Genomic DNA, 23672 nt, shown 5'->3' with positions numbered 1-23672 from the left:
CCAAAATACAACTCCAGGTCCAGATGGTTTCACTGGAGAATTCTACCAAACTATTAAAGAAGAAACCTTCCACAAATTAGAAGGAGAAACAAAACCTCTCAATTTATTTTATGAAATTAGTTTTACACCTATGCCCAAATCAAAGACAGCACACAAAAAGAAAAATACAGATCAATATCCCTTGTGAACACAGATACAAAAATCCTTAACAAGATATTAGCAAACAGAATTTAGCAACATGTAAGAAAAAGTATATACCATGACCAAGTAGGGTTTATTCCAGAGAGCCTATGCTGTTTCAGTATTCAAAAATTAATAATATAATTCACCATTTTAATTGGTTAAAACTTAGAAGAAAAATGACAGGATCATATCAAAAGATCTAGGCAAAGCATTTGAAAAAAAATCCAACACCTATTCATGATTAAAAAAATCTTGCAGAAAAAGAGGAATAGAGAGGAACTTCCTCACCTTTATAAAGCTTCCTCAACAAAAACCCTACAGCATTAGCTGAGGAAATTTTATTTATTGTACTTAATGGTAACAAACTAAATGCTTTCCCCTAAGATTAGAAACTCTGAGAAGGCAATGGCATCCCACTCCAGTACTCTTGCCTGGAAAATCCCATGGATGGAGAAGCCTGGTAGGCTGCAGTCCATGGGGTCGCTAAGAGTCGGACACGACTGAGCGACTTCACTTTCATGCATTGGAGAAGGAAATGGCAACCCATTCCAGTGTTCTTGCCTGGAGAATTCCAGGGATAGGGGAGCCTGCTGGGCTGCCGTCTATGGGATCGCACAGAGTCAGACATGACTGAAGCGACTTAGCAGCAGCAGCAGATTAGAAACACGGCAAGGATATCTGCTCTTACCATTCTTATTCAACAGTATTGGAAGTTCAAGTCTGTGCAATAAGTGGCGGGGTGGGGGGGGGATGCGGGGATGAAAAGAAGCAAAAAGCAAAAAGCATAGAGAGTGGAAAGAAAGTAATAAAACTGTCCCTTATTGCAGTTGACATTATTGCCTATGTGGATAATCCCAAGGAATGTACACTGGGATTATCCAATGCTGTATACTTGGAACACTGTACATCAACTATACTTCAATTTTAAAAAATTAGTAAAAAAAAGATATGTTATGTTCATCTACACATTCCAGGCATCCAGCACAGCCTGATAATAAGTGTTTTATAAATGTTTGCTGAATAAAACAGATGTGACAGATGTAATGAAAAAAGAAATTAAATTGTACTTAATGCAATTTATCATCTGTATGGATCCTTATTTACTGACTCTCATAACAAAATCATCTCTTCAGTGATTTTATTAAAGACTGACTTCTACCTTTTCTCACTCCTTTAGTAATATAACAAAATAATAATTCTAGAATGTATAAAATTAAGTTTTCAACTTCTCTCCGCAGAGAGAAACAGTTTCATTTCTTGAACTAAATGGAATGCTACTGACCATAATTACTCTACAATATAAGGATCCCATAAGTTTTTGAAACTCTTTCAAATCCTTACTTTATAAAGCTGTAAAATACCTTCAGGTACTACATTCATATGGGTAGGAACTTTTTTCTTAGTTAAACTGAAAAAAATTAAGCAACAAACACAAGTTAAAATTATAGATAACTAAAACCGGAAACAAGATTGTATAAGATTTAAGTAGTCATAATATCAGTAGTACACAGTAATAAGAGTTGAGTAAAAATATAAAAATAAAATATAGATATGTTAGAAAAATGACAATATTATATATTAACAGATCTAAGGAGGTGAGAGTATATATAACAGGAGGTATGCACAGAGAAAGATGGAATGCTAAAATCTCTCCCACTGTTTTCCACACAACGAGCCAATCAATACTCTAAACTTGTATAACATATCAGATCTAAAAGAGCCATCTGAAATAACTCCAAGAGTCCAAGACTGCGATGCCTTTTTATAAAAACCTTCATTTGATGCCTTTTCTTTCAAATTGGGTATTAGAAATAAGAGTAAAACTTGTACTATCCCAAACTTTACCAGTACTTCTGAAACATCTATTCAAATATTTAATCTAGAATCATCTCATCAATTTCAGTATCAATTCACTTTGAAAGTGAAAAGTGAAAGTGCTACTCACTCAGTTGTGTCCGACTCTTTATGACCCCATGGACTGTAACTCACCAGGTTCTTCTGTCCATAGAATTCTCCAGGCAAGAATACTGGAGTGGGTTGCCATTTCCTTCTCCAGCGGATCCTCCCAACCGAGGGATAGAACCTGGGTTTGCTGCATTGCAGGCAGACTCTTTACCAACTGAGCCACCAGGGAAGACACAATTCACTTTGAGATTTAATTAGAAATAAAAAGTTTAAGCAATCTCTATCTCTAATGACTTTTTTTTTTCCTAATGACTTTAAGCAAAAAAAAAAAAAAAAAAAAACAAAAAGTTGATGGGGAAACAAAATCTTTTGGTCAGTAAAGAACCCTTCGTACTTTGGGGTTTTTTTTTTTGTGTGTGTGTGTTTGTGCTGAGGCTTCCATTAGAGTGAACACTTCTAGTCTGTATCTGCCCTTGCTCTCTCATTCCTCACTAAGGAACTTATTAGCACTCACTCTCTTAAAGCTTTCTTATGAAGTGGGAACTTTGTTATCAGGTAACATGCCCAAGGTGTATTTGGTCCAAAGCCTATACTCTCATTCAGTATATTCTACTGCTTCTCTACTATTCACTGCTTGACTATCTAAGACTTTACAAATAGTGCAGTGAGAGGAAGAAGTATGCAAACCAAGTTGTTTCTGTATTTGCTTACTACTTTCCAGACTACCTGACCTGCCTCTTGAGAAATCTATATGCAGGTCAGGAAGCAACAGTTAGAACTGGACATGGAACAACAGACTGGTTCCAAATAGGAAAAGGAGTACGTCAAGGCTGTATACTGTCACCCTGTTCATTTAACTTATATGCAGGGTACATCATGAGAAACGCTGGGCTGGAGGAAGCACAAGCTGGAATCAAGATTGCCAGGAGAAATATCAATCACCTCAGATATGCAGATGACACCATCCTTATGGCAGAAAGTGAAGAGGAGCTAAAAAGCCTCTTGATGAAAGTGAAAGAGGAGAGGGGAAAAGTTGGCTTAAAGCTTGACATTCAGAAAACGAAGATCATGGCATCCGGTCCCATCACTTCATGGGAAATAGATGGGGAAACAGTGGAAACCGTGTCAGACTTTATTTTTTTGGGCTCCAGTATCACTGCAGATGGTGACTGCAGCCATGAAATTAAAAGACGCTTACTCCTTGGAAGGAAAGTTATGACCAACCTAGACAGCATATTCAAAAGCAGAGACATTACTTTGCCCACTAAGTTCCATCTAGTCAAGGCTATGGTTTTTCCTGTGGTCATGTATGGATGTGAGAGTTGGACTGGGAAGAAGGCTGAGTGCTGAAGAATTGATGTTTTTGAACTGTGGTGTTGGAGAAGACTCTTGAGAGTCCCTTGGACTGCAAGGAGATCCAACCAGTCCATTCTGAAGGAGATCAACCCTGGGATTTCTTTGGAAGGAATGATGCTAAGGCTGAAACTCCAGTACTTTGGCCACCTCATGAGAAGAGTTGACTTATTGGAAAAGACTCTGATGCTGGGAGGGATTGGGGGCAGGAGTAGAAGGGGACGACAGAGAATGAGATGGCTGGATGGCATCGTGGACTCGATGGACGTGAGTCTGAGTGAACTCCGGGAGTTGGTGATGGACAGGGAGGCCTGGCGTGCTTCGATTCATGGCTTCGCAAAGAGTCGGACACGACTGAGCGACTGAACTGAACTGAAAATCACTGCAGATGGTGATTGCAACCATGAAAGACGCTTAGTGAATCAGACTATAAGTGAGCCCAATATTATGCATTTTAAAGTAATAATCCATGGTGAGTCACACATATTCCAAAGTTTTAGAATCCCAGGATTACATCGTGCTACCTTGTTGGAAATAAATTTTTTAGCGTAGAAAAGGGAATGGATTCAGAGGATGAGAATTATGGTTTTGCTACTTACTGCCATGTGACCCAAGGCAGGCCATTTAATATTGCTGGTATGTTAAAACAATAACAACTACTACTTTCTCTCAGGGTTAATATCAGGTTCAAAATAAAATAATCTATGCCGAGATACTACATAATGGCAGACAGCTCTATGAGAATAACAGAATATAAAGAGCCAAAGGATCCTGTCTTAGATAGTCTAGGACAACTCTGTTAATTTTTTTTTAATGAAAATAACTACTTTCCTGTTTATAAAAGAATCTTCAGTTCAGTTCAGTTCAGTCGCACAGTTGTGTCCGACTCTTTGCGACCCCATGAATCGCAGCACGCCAGGCCTCCCTGTCCATCACCAACTCCCGGAGTTCACTCAGACTCACGTCCATCGAGTCCACGATGCCATCCAGCCATCTCATTCTCTGTCGTCCCCTTCTACTCCTGCCCCCAATCCCTCCCAGCATCAGAGTCTTTTCCAATAAGTCAGCTCTTCTCATGAGGTGGCCAAAGTACTGGAGTTTCAGCCTTAGCATCATTCCTTCCAAAGAAATCCCAGGGTTGATCTCCTTCAGAATGGACTGGTTGGATCTCCTTGCAGTCCAAGGGACTCTCAAGAGTCTTCTCCAACACCACAGTTCAAAAACATCAATTCTTCAGCACTCAGCCTTCTTCCCAGTCCAACTCTCACATCCATACATGACCACAGGAAAAACCATAGCCTTGACTAGATGGAACTTAGTGGGCAAAGTAATGTCTCTGCTTTTGAATATGCTGTCTAGGTTGGTCATAACTTTCTTCCAAGGAGTAAGCGTCTTTTAATTTCATGGCTGCAGTCACCATCTGCAGTGATTTTGGAGCCCAAAAAAATAAAGTCTGACACTGTTTCTACAGTTTCCCCATCTATTTCCCATGAAGTGATGGGACCGGATGCCATGATCTTCGTTTTCTGAATGTTGAGCTTTAAGCCAACTTTTTCCCTCTCCTCTTTCACTTTCATCAAGAGGCTTTTTAGTTCCTCTTCACTTTCTGCCATAAGGATGGTGTCATCTGCATATCTGAGGTGACTGATATTTCTCCTGGCAATCTTGATTCCAGCTTGTGTTTCTTCCAGTCCAGCGTTTCTCATGATGTACTCTGCATATAAGTTAAATAAGCAGGGTGACAATATACAGCCTTGACGTACTCCTTTTCCTATTTTGAACCAGTCTGTTGTTCCATGTCCAGTTCTAACTGTTGCTTTCTGACCTGCATACGGATTTCTCAAGAGGTGGGCCAGGTGGTCTGGTATTCCCATCTCTTTCAGAATTTTCCACACTTACAATAAAAAATTGATGAAAGGACAATGTGAGAGCACTGGACAACCATATTACCCATAAATGTTATTTTATTCATCAGTTAAAAGTTTTAATATTCTTACTTTCTTTTCATTTTCTTATAATTATAATCAGAAGGATGTTAAATACTCATGACTGCAGATATCCTCATGATAGTCAAGATCTTAATGAGAACATCTTGAATACTTCACCTTTAAGTCTTGATCCTAACTGTTGTCTGATCGACAGATTCTGTGTGTGTGTGTGTGTGCGTGTGTGCACATGCTGTATTTAAGACGAATCCTTATGTATATTTTTAATTAGTGAATGTCTCTGGCATCTAGCTAGATGATCGATCTCATGGCTTTTCTTCCTCAGTCTTCAGTAAAATATTCCTAAATTATCTTAGTCATGGTTACTCCAAAGCTCATGTTCTTTCTCTCAACATAAAATAGTGCTTTTCATTCAGATGATGCTTTTAAAATTCTTCCTGGCAGAGAATTTGATTAAATTGAGCACAGAGAGGGATTTGGTTCTCTAAGGTGAGGACATTACACTTTCTGCAACAGAAGGTTAAATGAAGGGTAAATTTTAAACACTGGTTTCAAATATCAAAGTTGTTTCAGTCGAGGAAGGAAATACAGGTGGTCATATATTCGTAACTGAGAAGGAGAAAGATTATACAACAGATCCTAGACTTTCAGTTTGTCCTTCTTCAGTGCCCTGGTCTTTTCTACACCAGCTATGAAATGTTATATAAGCCTCAATATTTCACTTTGGTAGATGTTCATTTCTTTTGAGTAGACTTCCTGGTGAGATTAAAATAGCTACAAGTAGTACAATTCTGCTTTTAAAAGAAATAAGCTCTTAAAAAAATTAAAAAAACACAGATGCTCCAGGGTATTATTATTCAGAGGCAAACAAAAGTATTTACAGAGAGCCCTGAGAATCCCACATGAGGAACAAAGAAACGCAACACATCAATGTGATATTTAAGCAGTAGGTAGATGCTTTATTTTCCCTCCTTTAAGCAGAAGCACTATTTTAATATGTGAAGAAAATACTACTTTTAACATAAGAATAAATTCTTTCACTGTAAACATTTCAATTAAAACCAAATCTTGTACCTCATTCAAAATACCACTGAAGAGGGATCTCCCTGGTGGTCTAGTGGTTAGGAGCCTGCACTTGCTAACCAGAGGGCACAGGTTCAATCCCTGGTCAGGGAATTAAGATCCCACACACTGCATAACATGGCCAAAAAAAACTGCCAATGAAACCGAGTATTAGTCACTGGTCTTTTGTTCCACATTTTGCTTGCTACATTCTAGGAAGCATCCTGGAATGTTTATTAACAATATGTATTAAGGATTTAGCCAGGCAGCTTTAACAAATACTTAATTATCTCTGGTAATTTTTGAAAGTGATTTTCAGGACCCTAACAAAAAATAAAACTCTAAGCAAATTGTTCACGTCAAACCATTCTCCCATCACTTGAAAGAACATTAATATGTTAGTTAGTTCTTCAATTCAAGAATGACTTTCAATTTTCTGGCAGAGAGAAATTATTTATATAGTTGGGCTGACTCCATAATGCTCTTACTAATAAAAGCATATGACTGTTAATGTGATATAGCCAGTTCCTGGCAATGTCTCTGGTTTTCCACGAATGTGGCCATTAGTACAAAAGGATCACAAAGAGGCCTATCCATGTAAAAGTACAGTTTAAATTACTCTCCCCCAATGGTACCTCTGTGATTTCCCAAACACAAATTTATTTGGCACTGGCATAGGGACAGCACACCACCCTATCTGATCTTCCTATGTTTACCACAAGTTTAACATTTTACTTGTGAGATGAGCTCAGGTCATTCTACAACATTAGAAGGGAGTTTAGAGTAGAGTACAAATAATCACAAGACCTGGGTGTGAATTCTAACTTTGTCACCTACTTGTTGCTTGACTTTGGAGCTATATTGTTTGTATTCAGATTCATAACCTAGGTTCTTTCATTTCATAACTGTAGGACTTTGGTAAGTTCTTAACCTGTTTTCAATTTCTTCACCTAAAAATGACGATCAAGTGATTACTTCTATCGAAGACTCTTCTGGTTTTTTCTTTGGTACACACAGAATTTATTCAGGCAAAGAGAAGCAGTCACATTCTCATGCTAGAGATACTTGAAGTTGCAGTTCTAGAGGTAACACAGGTGTCCAGCCAGGATCAGTAATGTTGCGCACATAAGCTGTGATATCTTCACTGTCTGTTGGGGATCCTGTAAGCTACCCAACATCCTTGAAATAAACCTTCCTTCTTAAAATAACCAGAGGATTTCTGTTGGTTGTCATATGAATCTTGGGTATAGAAGGTTTTTGGAAGGCAAAACCCCCAGAGTTTTGGAAATCTATCTTGAAGACGGAGGACTCAGAGTTTCTCTCTCTTTAAGTGCCACTTAGTCCACGGGGTCACTAAGGGTTGGACATGACTGAGCGACTTCACTTTCACTTTTCACTTTCATGCATTGGAGAAGGAAATGGCAACCCACTCCAGTGTTCTTGCCTGGAGAATCCCAGGGACGGGGGAGCCTGGTGGGCTGCCATCTATGGAGTCGCACAGAGTCAGACACGTCTGAAGTGACTTAGCAGCAGCAGTACATGGGTACTTCCACAGCAAATGAATAATGGAGAACAATAACGGTGAGACTCACAGTGTGGTGGCCATTCTCTAAAATAGCACCCAATGTTCCTTGCCCCTAGGTATTCACATTTGCGGGTAATTCCCTCCCACGTATTCCAGGGTTGGTTGGTAGCACATAGTGTAAGTGACAGATGGACAAAGACTCTCCTTGATACAACTCTAGTCAGGCTCCTCTAAGTTCTCTAGACCTAAAATTTGGTGTCCATCCTTATCAAGCGTGCATCTCCCAGTTGTAGCAAGAATCTTACTAAGTCACTTTAGAGAGAATCCTTTACCCTCAATATCCAATCACCCTTGACATATCATCAAATTCCTCATCCTCTACCCTTGGCATCTGATCACCCTGGCCTAATTTCAGCAAAAATCCTGTCAAGTCAGTTTAGCCAGAATTCTCCTTTACCGTTGGTTTTTCCTTTTAGCAATTTCCACTCAGTGACCACCACCCTGCTCCTTGGCTGTAAATCTCCATTTGTCCATTCTATATTCAGAATTGAGTCCAGTTCTGTACTGAGATCTCTTTTCCTCTACTGTAACAGTTCCTGAATAAAATTTACTTTTGCCACATGACCGTTCAGCTCTGATTCTAATGCCTCAAAATGTTGCTATGAAGATTAAATAAGTCAACACATGTTAAATGCTTAAAATTGCTTAAAAGGTTAGTGCATAGAAGTATTCAATAATTATTACCTTTAAATAATATCATTGTTCTTCATTTTCAAGTACTGTGGGTCACTTTTTACAAGTCACCATATAAACTCACTATAACTAAATCATTCTCCTACTGCTGGACGTTTATTAGACTACTTTCATTTTTCACTATACAATGCTGTGGACATACATTCATATTCACTCATTTCTCTAATCACTTCCTTAGGAAAGAGTTATGGAAAGGAACTTACTAGGTTAAAAGGTATGAATGATTTTAATACTCTTGACAGAATTACCAAAGTGCTTACCAATTTACAATCAATCAACAATCTCTCTACATACTTGCCTGCAAAGGGCATCATCACTTTTTTGATTAAATATGATTTCAATTAGCATTTCTTCTGCTATAAGTGAAGTAGAACATTTTTCATATGTTTATTAGTCACATTTATTTATTCTAAAAATTATGTTTATATCCTTTACAATTAAAAAAGTCAGTTAAAATTGATTTCTGTTTTGTGGTGATTAGATTACAGATGAAAACTTCCACTCCCTTCTTCTGTGGCTCTTACTCATTGATGCAGCATTTAGTAATTTGCTTTGGCTGTTAAGGATGGGCAGACTCCTTTAAGCTCAGCTATACAACTTGCTTTGACCAATGGGAGGCTAGCAGATGTGAGGAAAGCAAAGACTTAAAATGTGTTTGTGCAACGGAACTGTTTCTGTTACTACCACTTGAAGAGATTTTCCTTGGATAATTGCTGTTCCTTTGGCTGGGGCCCCAAAATGAACAAACATGTAGCCAACTCAAACCCAACTTTCAGGGAAGCAACAAAACCCCAATGAAAACGGTGGTGCGAAGCCATGCAATCCAGCTGAGTCCAATCTAGTTCCAATTTCCAGCTGACCCACAGATAAAAAGCAGAATAACTATCTACACATACATAAAGAATAAATTACTGCTGTTTTAAGTTGCTGAAGTTTGGGGTGGTTTAACACGCAGCAATATCTGATTAGCACACTTACGGTATTATACTATGAAACTCTGAAAGAAAGAGATCATATATAATCTACTACTTACATTCCCTAGAGTAACATATACTGAGCAGGAACTTAAAGCCTTGTAACTCATTTGGCTCCTCACTTTTTCCTTTTCTTTCTATTGAAAATACCTAAGAACAGTAACTTTTCTCGATGTTTACACTTTTTACTAATAATAGTCTCATATAAAATTATATATAAAGTAAATAATCTATAAATTAAAATTAAAAATTTTATTTGCAAGTAATTGTCTTTAAATTCCTTTTAATTAGACAAATTGCTCCATAAACTGAATTCATAAATAATTTTGACTTCTCTTCTAAACATCACAGATCCTCCACTAGTATCTAAATGATAGCAGATATTGTTTTTAAACTTTAAATTTTTGTGCATGAGTGTTTCAAAAGCAACACAATTTACACAGAAGTGCTAACAAATTATATCAGTTAAAAGAGCAATTAAGAAAACAAAAATTAATTAGAGAAAAGACAACAAAAATGACATCAAGGTATGTGTTTTTCTAAAAAGCTTTTTCTTTTAAATGACAAAGATGATACAAAAATATAATCTATTCAAATCTATAATTAATATTTTAAAAACAATTTAAGGTAAAAAGAGATTGTTAGTGTAATATTTATAAAACCATTTAAAATCAGCACAATGCCAAGTAGATGAAAGTTACTCAAGAAATACTGTTAAAGTCAATTTAATAATCAGAAACAAACAATATCTCATATTTGATTTTATAGCATCCAGCAAGATTTAAGCCAATGCTGACAAATGGTGAATTCTAAAATAATCTGTCTCTTGTCTGCATTATCAGTTAGGCTAGAAAAACTATAGCAAAATGTATCCAATTTCAAAAGGGTTAAAGATTTGAGCTACTTTCAACATTAAGTCCAAAATGAAAGCATTTTATTCAAATGAGTGATTTTTTAAAAGTTTGTTTATGTCTTTAAAAAGTTAATGAAACAAAAGTTTCCCCAGAGATTAAGAACAACAACAACACTAAACTGTGTTTCTATTATAACGTAACAAGACCAAAATTTGGAAATTCTGGCATAGAAGTCTATTATTCCGGGTAGAAACAGGGTAACCAACAGGCCATACCCGGAGAGAGGAAGCACTTCAGGACTATGTGTGCTCACCCAAAACAATGAAATGACTATTTGCACTGAAGGCACTGAACTACTACTGAGGAATCCTCATTAGGGGCCACAGCACCCCTTACAGAATGTTAAAGAAGACGAGATCTAGAAGATATGAGAGATCTGGGCACCGGAAAACAACAGAGCAAAGAAATACAAATGAACTCAGCTTTTAAGTGAATAGAAAATATCTCTTTTCCAAGTATTTTTAAATGTCTTATAGTAAATGCTAACAAAAATGTCTAAAGTAAAATATGAAATATTTTTAAAAGAACTTTTTTTATCGTTCTATGTATTCAGAGAACAGCAAAGAGCAAAATCTACTAAGAATTTATAAATATTTTAGAATGTTAAGAAACTGTAAGTGAAAACCAGAAAATCTAATGAAGTACTCTCACTGCATCAATGGATTAGAAATAACAATATAATGGCTTTTTCTATCATTGTACCTCCCACTAGCTTTTCCCAGCCAGGCCAAGAAACCTCAAGAATACACAGAAACCATTTACAACACTTTCCTGTCTCCTCTACTCCCATTTCCAACAAAAAAACTTGTAGGAATGGCTTTTAATTTAGGCTTGTAATGAAAAGTGGATTCTTAAAATAAGATTGGCTTTGAGCGTTTCTAAAATCAGTGATGGAAAATAAAATATATTGAGATATTTAAAGTGTGTTTCCTTCTTACTACAAGGGAGGGCCAGCTGCAGTATTATCATACTTACTCCCCTCACTTGAAAAAAATGGTTTTAAGTATAGAGTTAATTCTTGTGCATCCATTTTTACAAACCATGCAGCACAGGACATAACCTTTGGAACAATCTTGAAAATGCCCCCAATAATGCTGTTACTATAGTAACTCTTAGGCTAGTTCTCTGAAAGGACTCAGAATCCTGAGTCTGAACAAGGTTACCTCACCATTTTCTACACTTTCCCCTTCAGAAAATGTGTCCTTTGCAATAATACATACACATTCAATAGAAAAAGATCTACATCATTAACCATACAGAATCTGTTCCTTTAGATCAATGATCATCTCTAAAGTCTATATTTTCTGATATCTTTTCTCTTGGAATACTGTCCAAGGAAACAAGAGAAATCAGATTCTACTTCTGATCATCATTTAATGTCAAATTTTCTGTCAAGGGTTACTTTGAATTGTCTTTTTGGTAAAAAGAAAAATTAGTGATAAAAATATTTAATATGTAGCAATTATAATGTTTTTTTAATAGCAACTGTAAAAAGTGTTCTGTACTGTTTTTTTAATTTAAAGGATATGGTTAGGCTATACAACCAATGTTCTCTCTAAAAAATGGTTGTGTGTTTAAAAATCTGTCTGTGGACACATGGATCAAATTCAGTCAGTAAACAGCTGTTACTTGAACAAAAGACCAAACACATTCATAACTGATACCTGGTACAATACCCCCACCATACACATGCAAGGTGACTGTAAGTGTATCTTTTAAAAAGATTTCCATAAAGGAAGACACATATAAACCAGCTCTAGGCAGTGAAAGTAAAAGTGTTAGTTGCTCAGTTGCAACACCAGCCTGCAGGTGTTGCACTGCAGGCTGCCTGGCTCCTCTGTCCATGGAATTCTCCAGGCACGAATACTGGAGTGAGTAGCCATTCCCTGTTCCAGGGGATCTTCCTGACCGAGGGATCGAACTCAGGTCTCCTGCATTGCATGCAGATTCTTTACCATCTCAGCCACCAGGAAAGCTCCAATAAAACATACCTGGCAAAGCACAATAAGTTGATGCACAACAACAACAAAAAGTTTTGACTGAAGTGAACATACTTATGTATACCCCTGTGTAAATACCTCACTTTTTAGTTTTAATTCTGAATTAGGGCTTCCCTGGTAGCTCAGCTTGTAAATAATCCGCCTGAAATGCAGGAGACCTGGGTTCAATACCTGGGTTGGGAAGATCCCCTGGAGGAGGCCATGGCAACCCACTCCAGTATTCTTGCCTGGAGAATCCCCATGGACAGAGGAGTCTGGCGGGTTGCAAAGAGACAGACATGACTGAGCGACTAAGCACAGCACAGCACAGCAAAGAATTAGTAAATCCCCATTAACAGAGGAGCCTGGTGGGTTATAGTCTATGGGGTTGCAAAGAGTCAGACATGACTGAGAGACTAAGCATGTGAAATAAGGGGTTAACATACAAAATATACAAATACTTCACACACCTAACCATCCAGAAAAACACACCTATTTTAAAAATGGGCAGAGGTCCTGAACAGATATTTTTCCAAAAAAGACATCCAGATGGATGTCAAGCACAAGAAAAGATGTTCAACATCACTAATCATCATGGAAATGCAATTCAAAACCACAATGACTTATCACCTCACATTTGTCAGAATGACTATTACCCAAAAGACAACAAATAGCTAGTGTTGGAGAGGATGTGGAGAAAAGGGAATCCTTGTGCACTGTAGGTGGAAATTTAAATTGGTACAGCCACTATGGAAAACAGTATGGAGATTCCTTAAAAAATTAAAACCAGGACTACCACACAACCCAGCAAGTTCACTTCTGGCAATTTCTCTGAGGGAAACAAAAGCACTAATTTAAAAAGACATATGCACCACTGTGTTCACTGCCTCAGCAGTAACAGCCAAGGTATGAAAGCAATCTAAGCATCCACCAACAGATGAATGGATAAAGATGTATATGCACAGAATGGAGTATTATTCAGTCATAAAAAAGAATGGAATCTTGCCATTTCTCATGACATGAATGGTTGTAGAGGGTATCATGCTAAGTGAAATCAGTCAGATAGAGAAAGGTAAATATTGTATGATTTCACTTATAAGTGGAACCTAAAAAAACAAACCAAAAAAAGAGCAAATATAACAAAACAGAAGTAGACATATATACAGAGAACAAACTGGTGGTTGCCAAAGAGGAAGTAGGTTACGGGATGAATGCAATAGGTGTGGGAGACTAAGAGGTATAAACTTCCAGTTATAAAATAAGTAAGTCACAAGGATCTCATGTACACCATAGGGAATATAGTCAGTAATATTCTAATAACTTTATATGGTGATAGACAGTAACTGGACTTATTATGACCACGTTGCATAAAAATACTGGATCACTACAATATATACCTGAAACTAATATAATATTAAGTAAAAAAAAAAAAAAGAATAACTATTAGAACATACTGGGAAGCCACCAAAAGCAAGCAAAAAGCCTGAGCTTACTTTGGAAAGATACTGGCATTAAAGAGTAAAAATTCTGAGTTTGTGGCTTTTTGCCTAAGGGTGCTCCCAATACCCCGTCTACTCCAGTAACAGAAATATCAGTCTGATTGCCTACAGGACAGAGTCAGGGTTGATGGAATGGCTGGAAATTTAGAGGAGTAATCCTTGAAGGAAGAGACCTTCACAAAGGCTAAAATACACAATTTGAGTACACAATGTTAAGTATCCCAGGCCAACAAATAAGCATGTACAATGGAGAGCCTGAGGAACTAGCCAAACAGTAAGTACACATGAGAGAGGAGTTATAAAAGAAAAAAATTAAGGGAGCTTTAGGATGTGATTCCTTCACTGAGGTATTTAGTTAAATTATATCATTTAACAAGACTGCCTCCTTAGTGGTAGAATTATTGGCTCCATTATCAATGTTACTGCAATCACAGAATCTACTGCAAAAAGTGGAAGTATCAATAAAGTGTTCTATTGGACCAAATCTCAAGCTTTTCAAAAGAAAAAAATCATCCTAATCTTTCAAGACCATCAGACACACAGCAGCACTTTTGCAGCACCAGGTAAGGTTCCTAAATACAGCATCTCAATTAAAAATCACCAGAAAAAATTTTATCAAGCTATCTAAAAATAACTAATAATTTCAACTGGTAACATTTCTTTAGATGAGAGTGCAGCTTCTAAGGTGTAGGCTGACACTGATTTAAACAAAGAAGGAAGGCATTTTAGTAAAAGCAAGTGAGATCTTTGATTGACAGTTCTTAGAAGAAGGTTAAAAATTCAAAAGGAGTGACTGCATGTGGCTCAGAACCTAAAAGCCTTTTTCTCCTCCCAACAGAAGAACAGTCTCAAGTAATAACTAGTTGCCATGGAGATAAGAAACTAGAGAGATCAGAGAACTCAATTTGCAGTTAAATAGGCTGGAAACAAACGTTACTACTTGGTGAAGGGAAACGATTAAAAATATACATGACTGCCAAAGGGAATCTTTTTCACCTAGCATTTCCCAAGCTCATTAATGAACAAGAAGTCTAAAAAAACCAAATGAAAACCCAAAGTGTCTTGGATTGAACCCTTTAAATAAACGTAATTCAGGATTTCAAACATTATTACAAATCCTTCCTATTCTGTATGACTTTGATTCTTTTCAATGGTACTTGTTAGTAAATACTGGAATGAGGCTAAAATTGTGTTCAAGGACAAACTACTATAACTAAGGGGACTGGAAATTCAATAGGGGAAAAAGCACGACAAATGGAAAGGTAACCAGATTAAGAAACAGATTCAAGTGGTAAAAATCAGGATTTTGAAAAATCTTTTCACAACCACTGAATACCTTTGTGAGTGCTGTAAAGAGCTGCAAACGTCACCGTGAAGAAAGTCGTGGAGTATTTCCCAGCATTAATTAAATGAGGAAAGGCTCTTTTTGTGTCTCGGTATCGGCGCAGGCACTGGATAAAGCGAAGCCAAGCAGGAATGCACTGAACAACAGCCCGCACACCATATGAATATTTGTGGCAAATTTCTGGTTCTGTGACGATTTCAAAGAAGAAAAGATTATAATTAAAAAAAAAAATAACTTGTTCACATCATTTAGTCATACTGTAACCATTAGGAAGTCTTTAAGAGCAAGGAACCTGCTTTTCAGAATCATTTTTTTTCTTTGCAACTATTATATTAAACTTTTTAGTGATCAGTAAGCCGAAGAGGGAAGGTGAAATACACAGTGGGAACTTATAAAAATCTGCCCACTCAGATTTACAGTTTTGTAATCTATGCCTTTGTGTGCGTGCTCAGTCGTGTCCGACTATTTCTGACTACAGACTGTAGCCTGGCCAGCTCCTCTGTCCATGGGATTGTCCAGGCAAGAATACTGGAGTGGGTCGCCATTTCCTTCTCCAGAGGAGCTTCTCAGCCCAGGGACTGAACCCAGGTCTCCTGCATCGACAGGCGGATTGTTTACTGTTGGAGCCACCTGGGAAGGCCCCTTTGTAATCAGCTTTGTATAGTTTTACTACACTCGTTCTCTGGAGGAGTGTAGTAAAACTGTAAGACAATTAGAAGTTGAGTACACTAATCGAAGAGGAAAAAAATTAGTGAGCGCTGTAATCTGAAACATCTAAAACCCTACAAATATCACTGTTGATGACAGTTAGTTCTATGAACTCCAAACCCCTACAACATACCCATTATAGGGTGTTCACACTTATTCTTTGAAACAAACAAAACAACAACAGCAACAATAACAAAAAAACAAAAGGCAGAGTTTACATTTTACAATGAGAAGAACAGAGTTGGTAAATCAATTTTCTTCAAATTCTGGAAATGTATCATAGTGGCTCAACATACAACAGAGTTGTGATTTGCTGGAAGTTAATGAAAATCTGTGTTGGCACTGGCATCATTGACTTTTGTTAGTCAGATGTTACATGATCTGTCTAAATTTGGTCTTCATCATTAAGGCAAAATTTCCTAATAACTAGAATACCTGGCATAAACTACAGTAAGAGTGACAAAAAGAGCCAAAAGAAAAACAAGGTCTCCAATAAGAACTAAAAAACAAAACAATCTCTAATGACTTGCTCAAAGCACTTGATCTAATTTCTAAATAATCATTATTTTTGATCATCGTAAAGCAATACTGTGATGGCAACTGTTGACAATAGAGCATCTGTGATATAATTACTGATGTACTAGAAGTTTTTTAGTTTTAGAATTCTTTAAATGGAAGTTGTAAATCTCCTGGCAAATGAGTGGCTAAAATTATAATATATAATTTAAGAGCCAACTTATATCAGATAAAGATATTGCTAAAACAGTGCCAAGTACATTTAATTAAGTTTATAATATTACTGGATGAGCTTAAATTTCTCAGTTATCATTCCCAATATTTCTTGGTTTACACTGGCAGTTCAGTAGTGTAGATGCACATTCATACCCTACCTTGTGAATCTTTTGGCAACAGGCCCTCACTGTCCTCCCATTTGAGCTCAAAGCTGTAGAAGCAGATCATATATTCCAGGTCCATCAGTATCACTGACAGGCTGTTCAGCTGATCGGCCAGCCAGAAATCAGCAAAGCCTACCTTATGGAAGGGGGCTGTAAATACTCGAAACTAGGAGAAAGAAAAAAATCAGAAACACTGAAACAAGAAAATTCATATTAAATATATCTAATTTGTGTCTGACTCTGCAGCATGATTTAATTGACAAAATGGAAACCAATGAGCCAATCACAAACACAGGGACCTGGCAACAATAGTTAGGTTCAAAATTAGCAGTGAGAAGAATGAGTTGAATAGATCACTAAGAAAGAAATTAAAAGGGTGGGGGCAGGGGGAAGGCAGGAAAAGCAAGAGTCAAAAAACAGAAAGCAGAGAGGTGGGAAGAGCTGAAATTGAAAGCAGAGAGAATGGTAGAAATGTACTGAGAGGACATTTACCATTAAGGTCTAAGATAAATTTGCTGGAGACCCATGTGCTTTGATTATTTCTGGAATATTCTCCCATCTTAGCTAACTGAATACAAAGCTCTTCTTTGCCTGCAAAAGGTAAGAAGGGAAGGACAGTACTTCGGCTGAAGTATGTCTCATTCCCTAACCAATGTCACTTTCATTTCATTTCATTTCATTTCTCTAGTGCCATGGCAATGATCATATCTGTCTTGAAATTATGTCACAAAAATCAGCCCACACCCCACTATTATGAAAACAATGATAAATAAATTCAGGTTATATGTCTTGAACACTAATCCAGGCTGCATATTTTTCTCATGATGCATTTCTTATAACCCATTAACTATAGCAAATTCTATGTGCTAGGTGTTATCCATATCCCCATTTTACAGAAGATAATGCCTTCTAACCCTATTTTGCAGAAGCCTGTTTCCACTGCAAAGGAAAATCCTGGCATCGCAGAGGGAGGAGTTAGATACTTATCACCAGAAAGAGGCTCAAACTGTACCAGCTTGCCTTGAAAGGCTGTGAGTGAAATGAAGATGGGATGAAGGCAGCTTTCCTTCTTACCCTGTTAGACCCTTTCTATCTCACACAGGTGAAAATGAACTCCTAAAACAAGGAATTCTAAGCAACTGTTTTGAGAAAATGAGTCTACAGCTCCCCTGCCATGGAAGTATTTACTAGACATATCCAGCCTGGGAGACTATGGCCCTCTTCTCTCAGACTTGGCTGGTTCTTTCTATCCTTTCTCTAAATAATTTCTTTGATTATTTCAGTGAAACAATAAACGGTTTTGTTACAAATCAATCCTGGGTCACAGCTATCCTGGCGCTTTAAAAATTAGAGCAGGGGTCTGCAGGACACAATATAGGCTTTAAAACATAACTTTCTGGAGCTGACATATTTTGAGTCCATGGTTCAATCTTTTGATCACTTGCTTACTCTTTCAGTAAGCCAGAAAAGATATTATCAGATACAGCTCCAGATACAGCAAACTTTTTTTTTTGCAGGGTAGGGTCAGATAGGAGGTGTTAGGGATTGAGATGTTAATCATTTATGCACAAAGAGGTTCTGGCACCAGTTTGTATAATATTTTAAGAAACTCTAGGTATAGAATGGATTTAAAGGATTCCAAGAGAGAGAAACAAGAGAACAAGTTATGACCTAACACCAAAGGATCAGGAAGTCTAACTCAGTCTCTAGTCATGGACTTTTGTGAAACTTCGTGGACTTTTGTGAAACTGGTAGCCTAGAGCAAATTTCTCATTTCTCACTGACATGAGACAGACTACCATACTGTCACAACCTGCCAAACCTAGCCTTATAACCTGGCTATTAGAGAAAACCTCTGTAAGAGCAGAAGAGTAGGAGAGTGAATTAAATAAGAAAGAAACAGAGGGATGGACTAGAAAAGGAAAGGAGTAAAATAAAATAGAAACTGAGAGGAAGGGAAAATTTACAGAAGGGAGAAAATGAAAAAATTAAGGAGGGAGTGGTTTTGTGTAAGAGAACCAATGAACTTAATCGTAGTCATTCATGCATTTAACAAAGATTCATTAAGTATTTATTATGAATTATTTATTTATCATTATTATTTATTTATTTATTCATTAAGTATTTATTATGTCAGGCATTGTGAAGGTACTGAATAAATAAAACATGGCCTGTACCACCCACAATCCCTCTGGGCAAATAAACACCAAAAGAAATACTGACAGCACCAGGTAGTAATTAACTGCTATTACAGACAGGCAAACGAAATACCCCAGAAATATTTAAAAAGAAGTGAGCAAGTAGTTTGGTCAGAGGTATAGTGAGCAGAGATGAAGATAAAAATAAACAGAACATACTTAATTCCCTGATAAGTCAGCCCTTAAACATGGTCAAATTCATCTTAGATTTACCCAAATTACCCCTTTTAAGTGAGAATTCTCCTTCCTTTCTTATTTTGGCTAAGGTCTTTCAACTTCTACTTTGCTTTGATTTTAATTAAAATAACTGAGAAACTGTATTAAGAAAGCTAGAAAAAATCTGGATGTTTGATGTTTACCCACATACACAAAAAGGCCACTAATTAGTTACTACAAAGAATATATGTTAACATCATCTTCAAATTAATGTAGACAAACAGTTAAGGAGATAAAGTCTTAATTTCTACTTACTGATAATCACATTCTTTCAAATCTGATTTTAAGATTCCATTAGATGATCCAACAATCAAAGTTAAACATCTTACATAAAATGACTACCAGGTCTGTTAAATGGTAGTGTTTAAAAACACAGGTTATGGAGCCAGAATGCCTGAGCTTACATCCCACATCCATTACATCCTGGCTGCATGACCTTATATAAGTTCTTTGAACTTTAGGTTTCCTCATTATAAAATGTGGATTAGTAGTAGTTCCAATCTCATGGTTTATTAAAAAGAATAAAATAATTGATGAGGAGGGCATGGCAACCCACTCCAGTATTCCTGCCTGGAGAATCCCATGGACAGAGGAACCTGACAGGCTATATAGTCCATGGGGTCGCAAAGAGTCAGACATGACTGAGCAACTAACACACACAATATAATTGATACACATAAAAATGCAAAGACAATGCATTATTAAATGAGAACATTTCTGTATTTATACCAGAGATATGTGTAAAAATTTTATTATACAACTAAAGAAAATATTAGAAAAACCAATTCCAAAATAATATAGGAAAATACTCTAATTTAAAAACTTTATGCAGCCTTCTATAAGTTGATATTTTTGTTTGGAAAATCTGAGGCATTTTTTTATGTTTCCTAATTGGATTACAATGAGGGCAAATACAGATCTGGATAGAGGATAAATGAACTGATGAATGCAAAGAAACTGTATTAGTTTGACATATAATACTAATATCAAAACAAATCAATTTCTTAAAAACTTTTTTCTAGCATCTATTGGGGAGAGGAATAACATATCAATTCAAATTAAAATATGAATATAATGGTGCCCAGTGCCTACCACTATGGGCCAGGTGACATGTTCTTTTTCCAAGAAAAATTGAAGAAAAAGAAAGGGAAATGTAGTTTACTTTAGGATGAAGCTTTCAAAACAGCTGTATCAGGGAAATTTAACTACAGTAGAAACATTCTTGTTAATTCACTAGAAATAAATCTAAGGGCAAATTTTCTCAGTGAGATTTGAATTAAAAATAAGTCAATAGGTCAATTAATATTAAAATAATCTATAAGTAATATTTTTTACTATTTACAATTATTACAAATACAACAAACAACAATGCTTCTTTCTGTATGTCACTGCTTCTGACAGTATATTTTACTATTCTCTTATTTCTTCTTCTAATATTACTGCCAACCTATTCCATCAACAAGTTCTCATTTATTAACACACAACAGATGCACAGATAAATATCTACTCAATGGGGAATCATTCTGCTAATAAGAATAACTGGTCATGCATGAATCATAGCAGCTTCCTATTTAAACAAAGAAGGATGCACTGGGGAAATGCTCACTTAGCACATAATGTACACAACTGTACTATTTTGTTATTGTAATGATGCAATCATATTAACACCTGAATTTTCTAAGTCTTCCAAATCTCATCTGAGATAACTTTATAGAGATTTCATAATAATTTAGGAAGGAAAAATGTGTTTATAATTTTGAAGTTATTTTCCTGTAACCAGAAGAATATTACATGTTTATGAAAATAACACAAAATCCAGAAATAAAATGACAACCTCAAAATAAGAACGGTAATGTAATATTGTTGTAGTAACTGGAAATGATTTATTTTTAGCACAAATTTCAAAAGAGAAAAAAAAAAGGGCCCAAATTTTTGTCTTAAAAAAAGTTCTCTAAAAAGCATGTTTTCCTAGATGATGACAAAACACATTAAAGGGGATGATGATATGACTTATTACACACCTCAACAGCTAAGTCCCACACTCAGAATACAAACTTAAAATTAGGCCCAGTGGTGCTATACTTAAAGGGAATGATTTGCTATTTAGTTATTTATATTCAATAAAGTTTGTGGAAAAGAGGGAGACTCTTCATTGGTGATACACAAATAAATACAAATAAATGAACAATCAACTGGGGAGAAGAGAAATCAAGATCTGGGCTATTTTCTTTTCCATATTGCTATAAATACTTACTTATACTGGAACACAGGTTGCTTTTAATTTGTTTAGTGCTTACTATGTTTTTTTAAGAGAAAGGTGATATTTTATATCTTTAGATTTAAAAAATTTAGTTAATGCTATATGCAAAGAGTATATTGCTAAGCACAACAACAAAAATTCTGCTAACCCTAAGGGGCATACAAAAGGAAAAACAAATAAAAATTATAGTTTTCAAGGCAGTATTACAAGGTTAAAAAAAAAAGTGAGACAGTAATTGGGGACTTTGAAAGTTTGTAGAAACTGGTCAATTACTAATTTTCACTCTACTATTAGCTGTATTTTATAATCTATGAAATAATTATATTAAAACATTCTCAACTGATTTTCAAAACAGAGATGGTTAAATTTGAGAGTAAGCAGGAGTTCCTTTCTAGGGCAATCTTTACAATATCCCAAAATGTATAATATAGCTACCATTTTTGCAGGAAATTTCATATCCTAATGCTAAGACTGCTTGATTTTGAGATTAAGAAATAGGCAAAATGGAATTTAAAAAGTTAATTTCTCAAACTAAACTTGGAGATCTAACAAGATAATCCTACTGCTTTTAGAGACCCAATACTTCACAAAATAAAAATATTTGACTACTTATGGTAATTTAACAGGTATATAATAGTTTAACCACCTTAAAAAAAGGAAACAAAGTTCTGTATGTTTATCACAGTTGATTAAATAATCTGTATAGTAATTAATTATGAATTATTATCACTTTCCAAAATCACTAATATCTCGACACTACTCCATTATGGAGGAAAAAAAAATGCATGAGTGCTTTTCTTGGGGCCACTGTACTGCACAACATCAAGTGTATCAGTTACACTGTGTTCTTTGCTCCTGGAGCTGGGCTACCACTCATTTAAACTACAATGTGAACATGTCTTCTAAAGTTGGGCAATACAGTTTTGTTTTCATTCTGGAGAAAGCCAAAGTTCAATATATCACTCTACAAATGATACAAAATTTCTGGACTTACCAGCAGTTTAAGCAGCCAAAACCGGGATTTATAATAGAAAGTTTTGGTGGGGTTGATGAGAAAGAAAACCATAAATCCATAAAGGGCAAGTGGGTACACATATGTGGGGATGACACTAATTGGAGCAAAGAAGCATGCCAGAAGGCTCAGGCACCACAATATCCCAAGGAATCCAGCAATCTGATAAAGGATGGGAAAGACAAAAACAAAGAAAATTATTTTTATTTTTACCATTACATAGAAAATCTTTAATAAAACAAAGATAAGAAAAATGGCTTAATTATTATCAACAATCCCCTTCAAATAGAAAATAGAGTTTAGTATTATTATATCTGGTTTGATTACCTCAAAGAGATGCTGATGAGACAAATTGCTTCTTGGATTAAGTTCAAAGATGAGCACATGATTTACTCCAGCCTGTCTCCAACCATACGTGTTGATGCCCAGTAGAAAAAGGAATTCAATCAGAAGAAAGCCACCCCGATAGATTCTTATCAAGGGCCATATATTTCTACCTGTTTCAAGTTTAAATATAGCTGAAAGAATATCAATTAACTGGTTAGTCAGGAAATCTGCAACATGTCCTTTAACTGTCTTTTCTCTTCTCAATGATATAGCCCTGGCAGAGGAATTTTTAATATTCAAAATGTGATCCTAGGTTATTTCAAGAGCCTGATAAATTTGCTTAAAGGTTCTTCTCTTCATTTTACTCTGCAAAATTCTACCAGAATAATTTTCCAGAAAATTTGACTTTCAGCCTTAGAACCATCAGCTCAGCCAAGAATTTCTGGCATGACAAAACTTCTTTGGCTTTGGTTTGGCCATCATTGAGCTGGATATAGTAATATCTACCTCAGAGTTACTATGAAAATTATAAAAAACAGTATACAAGAAAGCAATGTGAAAGATGAAATATATAAATGACAACAATGTTTATAGAATGTTTATTTACTACATCCTAA

General features: G+C 36.1%; 1 protein-coding gene across 2 annotated transcripts in view; it reads right to left on the bottom strand.

Annotated features, from left to right (window-relative positions):
- XPR1 (xenotropic and polytropic retrovirus receptor 1) overlaps positions 1-23672 on the bottom strand; it is a 200908-nt gene that overhangs the window by 21615 nt on the left and 155621 nt on the right. The window contains exons 8-11 of one of the 2 annotated variants that reach the window (XM_068985691.1): positions 23056-23246; positions 22711-22890; positions 17037-17208; positions 15430-15624 (exon numbers count right to left, since the gene is read on the bottom strand). In XM_068985691.1, coding sequence (XP_068841792.1) covers positions 15430-15624; positions 17037-17208; positions 22711-22890; positions 23056-23246 — 738 coding nt within the window. The remainder of the gene's footprint in view (positions 1-15429; positions 15625-17036; positions 17209-22710; positions 22891-23055; positions 23247-23672) is intronic. The other variant, XM_068985692.1, reaches the window with a different exon arrangement.

The sequence above is a fragment of the Capricornis sumatraensis genome, chromosome 14 (assembly GCF_032405125.1).
Source record: "Capricornis sumatraensis isolate serow.1 chromosome 14, serow.2, whole genome shotgun sequence".
In the NCBI taxonomy this organism is placed as follows: domain Eukaryota; kingdom Metazoa; phylum Chordata; class Mammalia; order Artiodactyla; family Bovidae; genus Capricornis; species Capricornis sumatraensis.
Note: the sequence above shows the minus strand (reverse complement) of the source record. Positions and strands in the feature narration are given on the sequence as shown.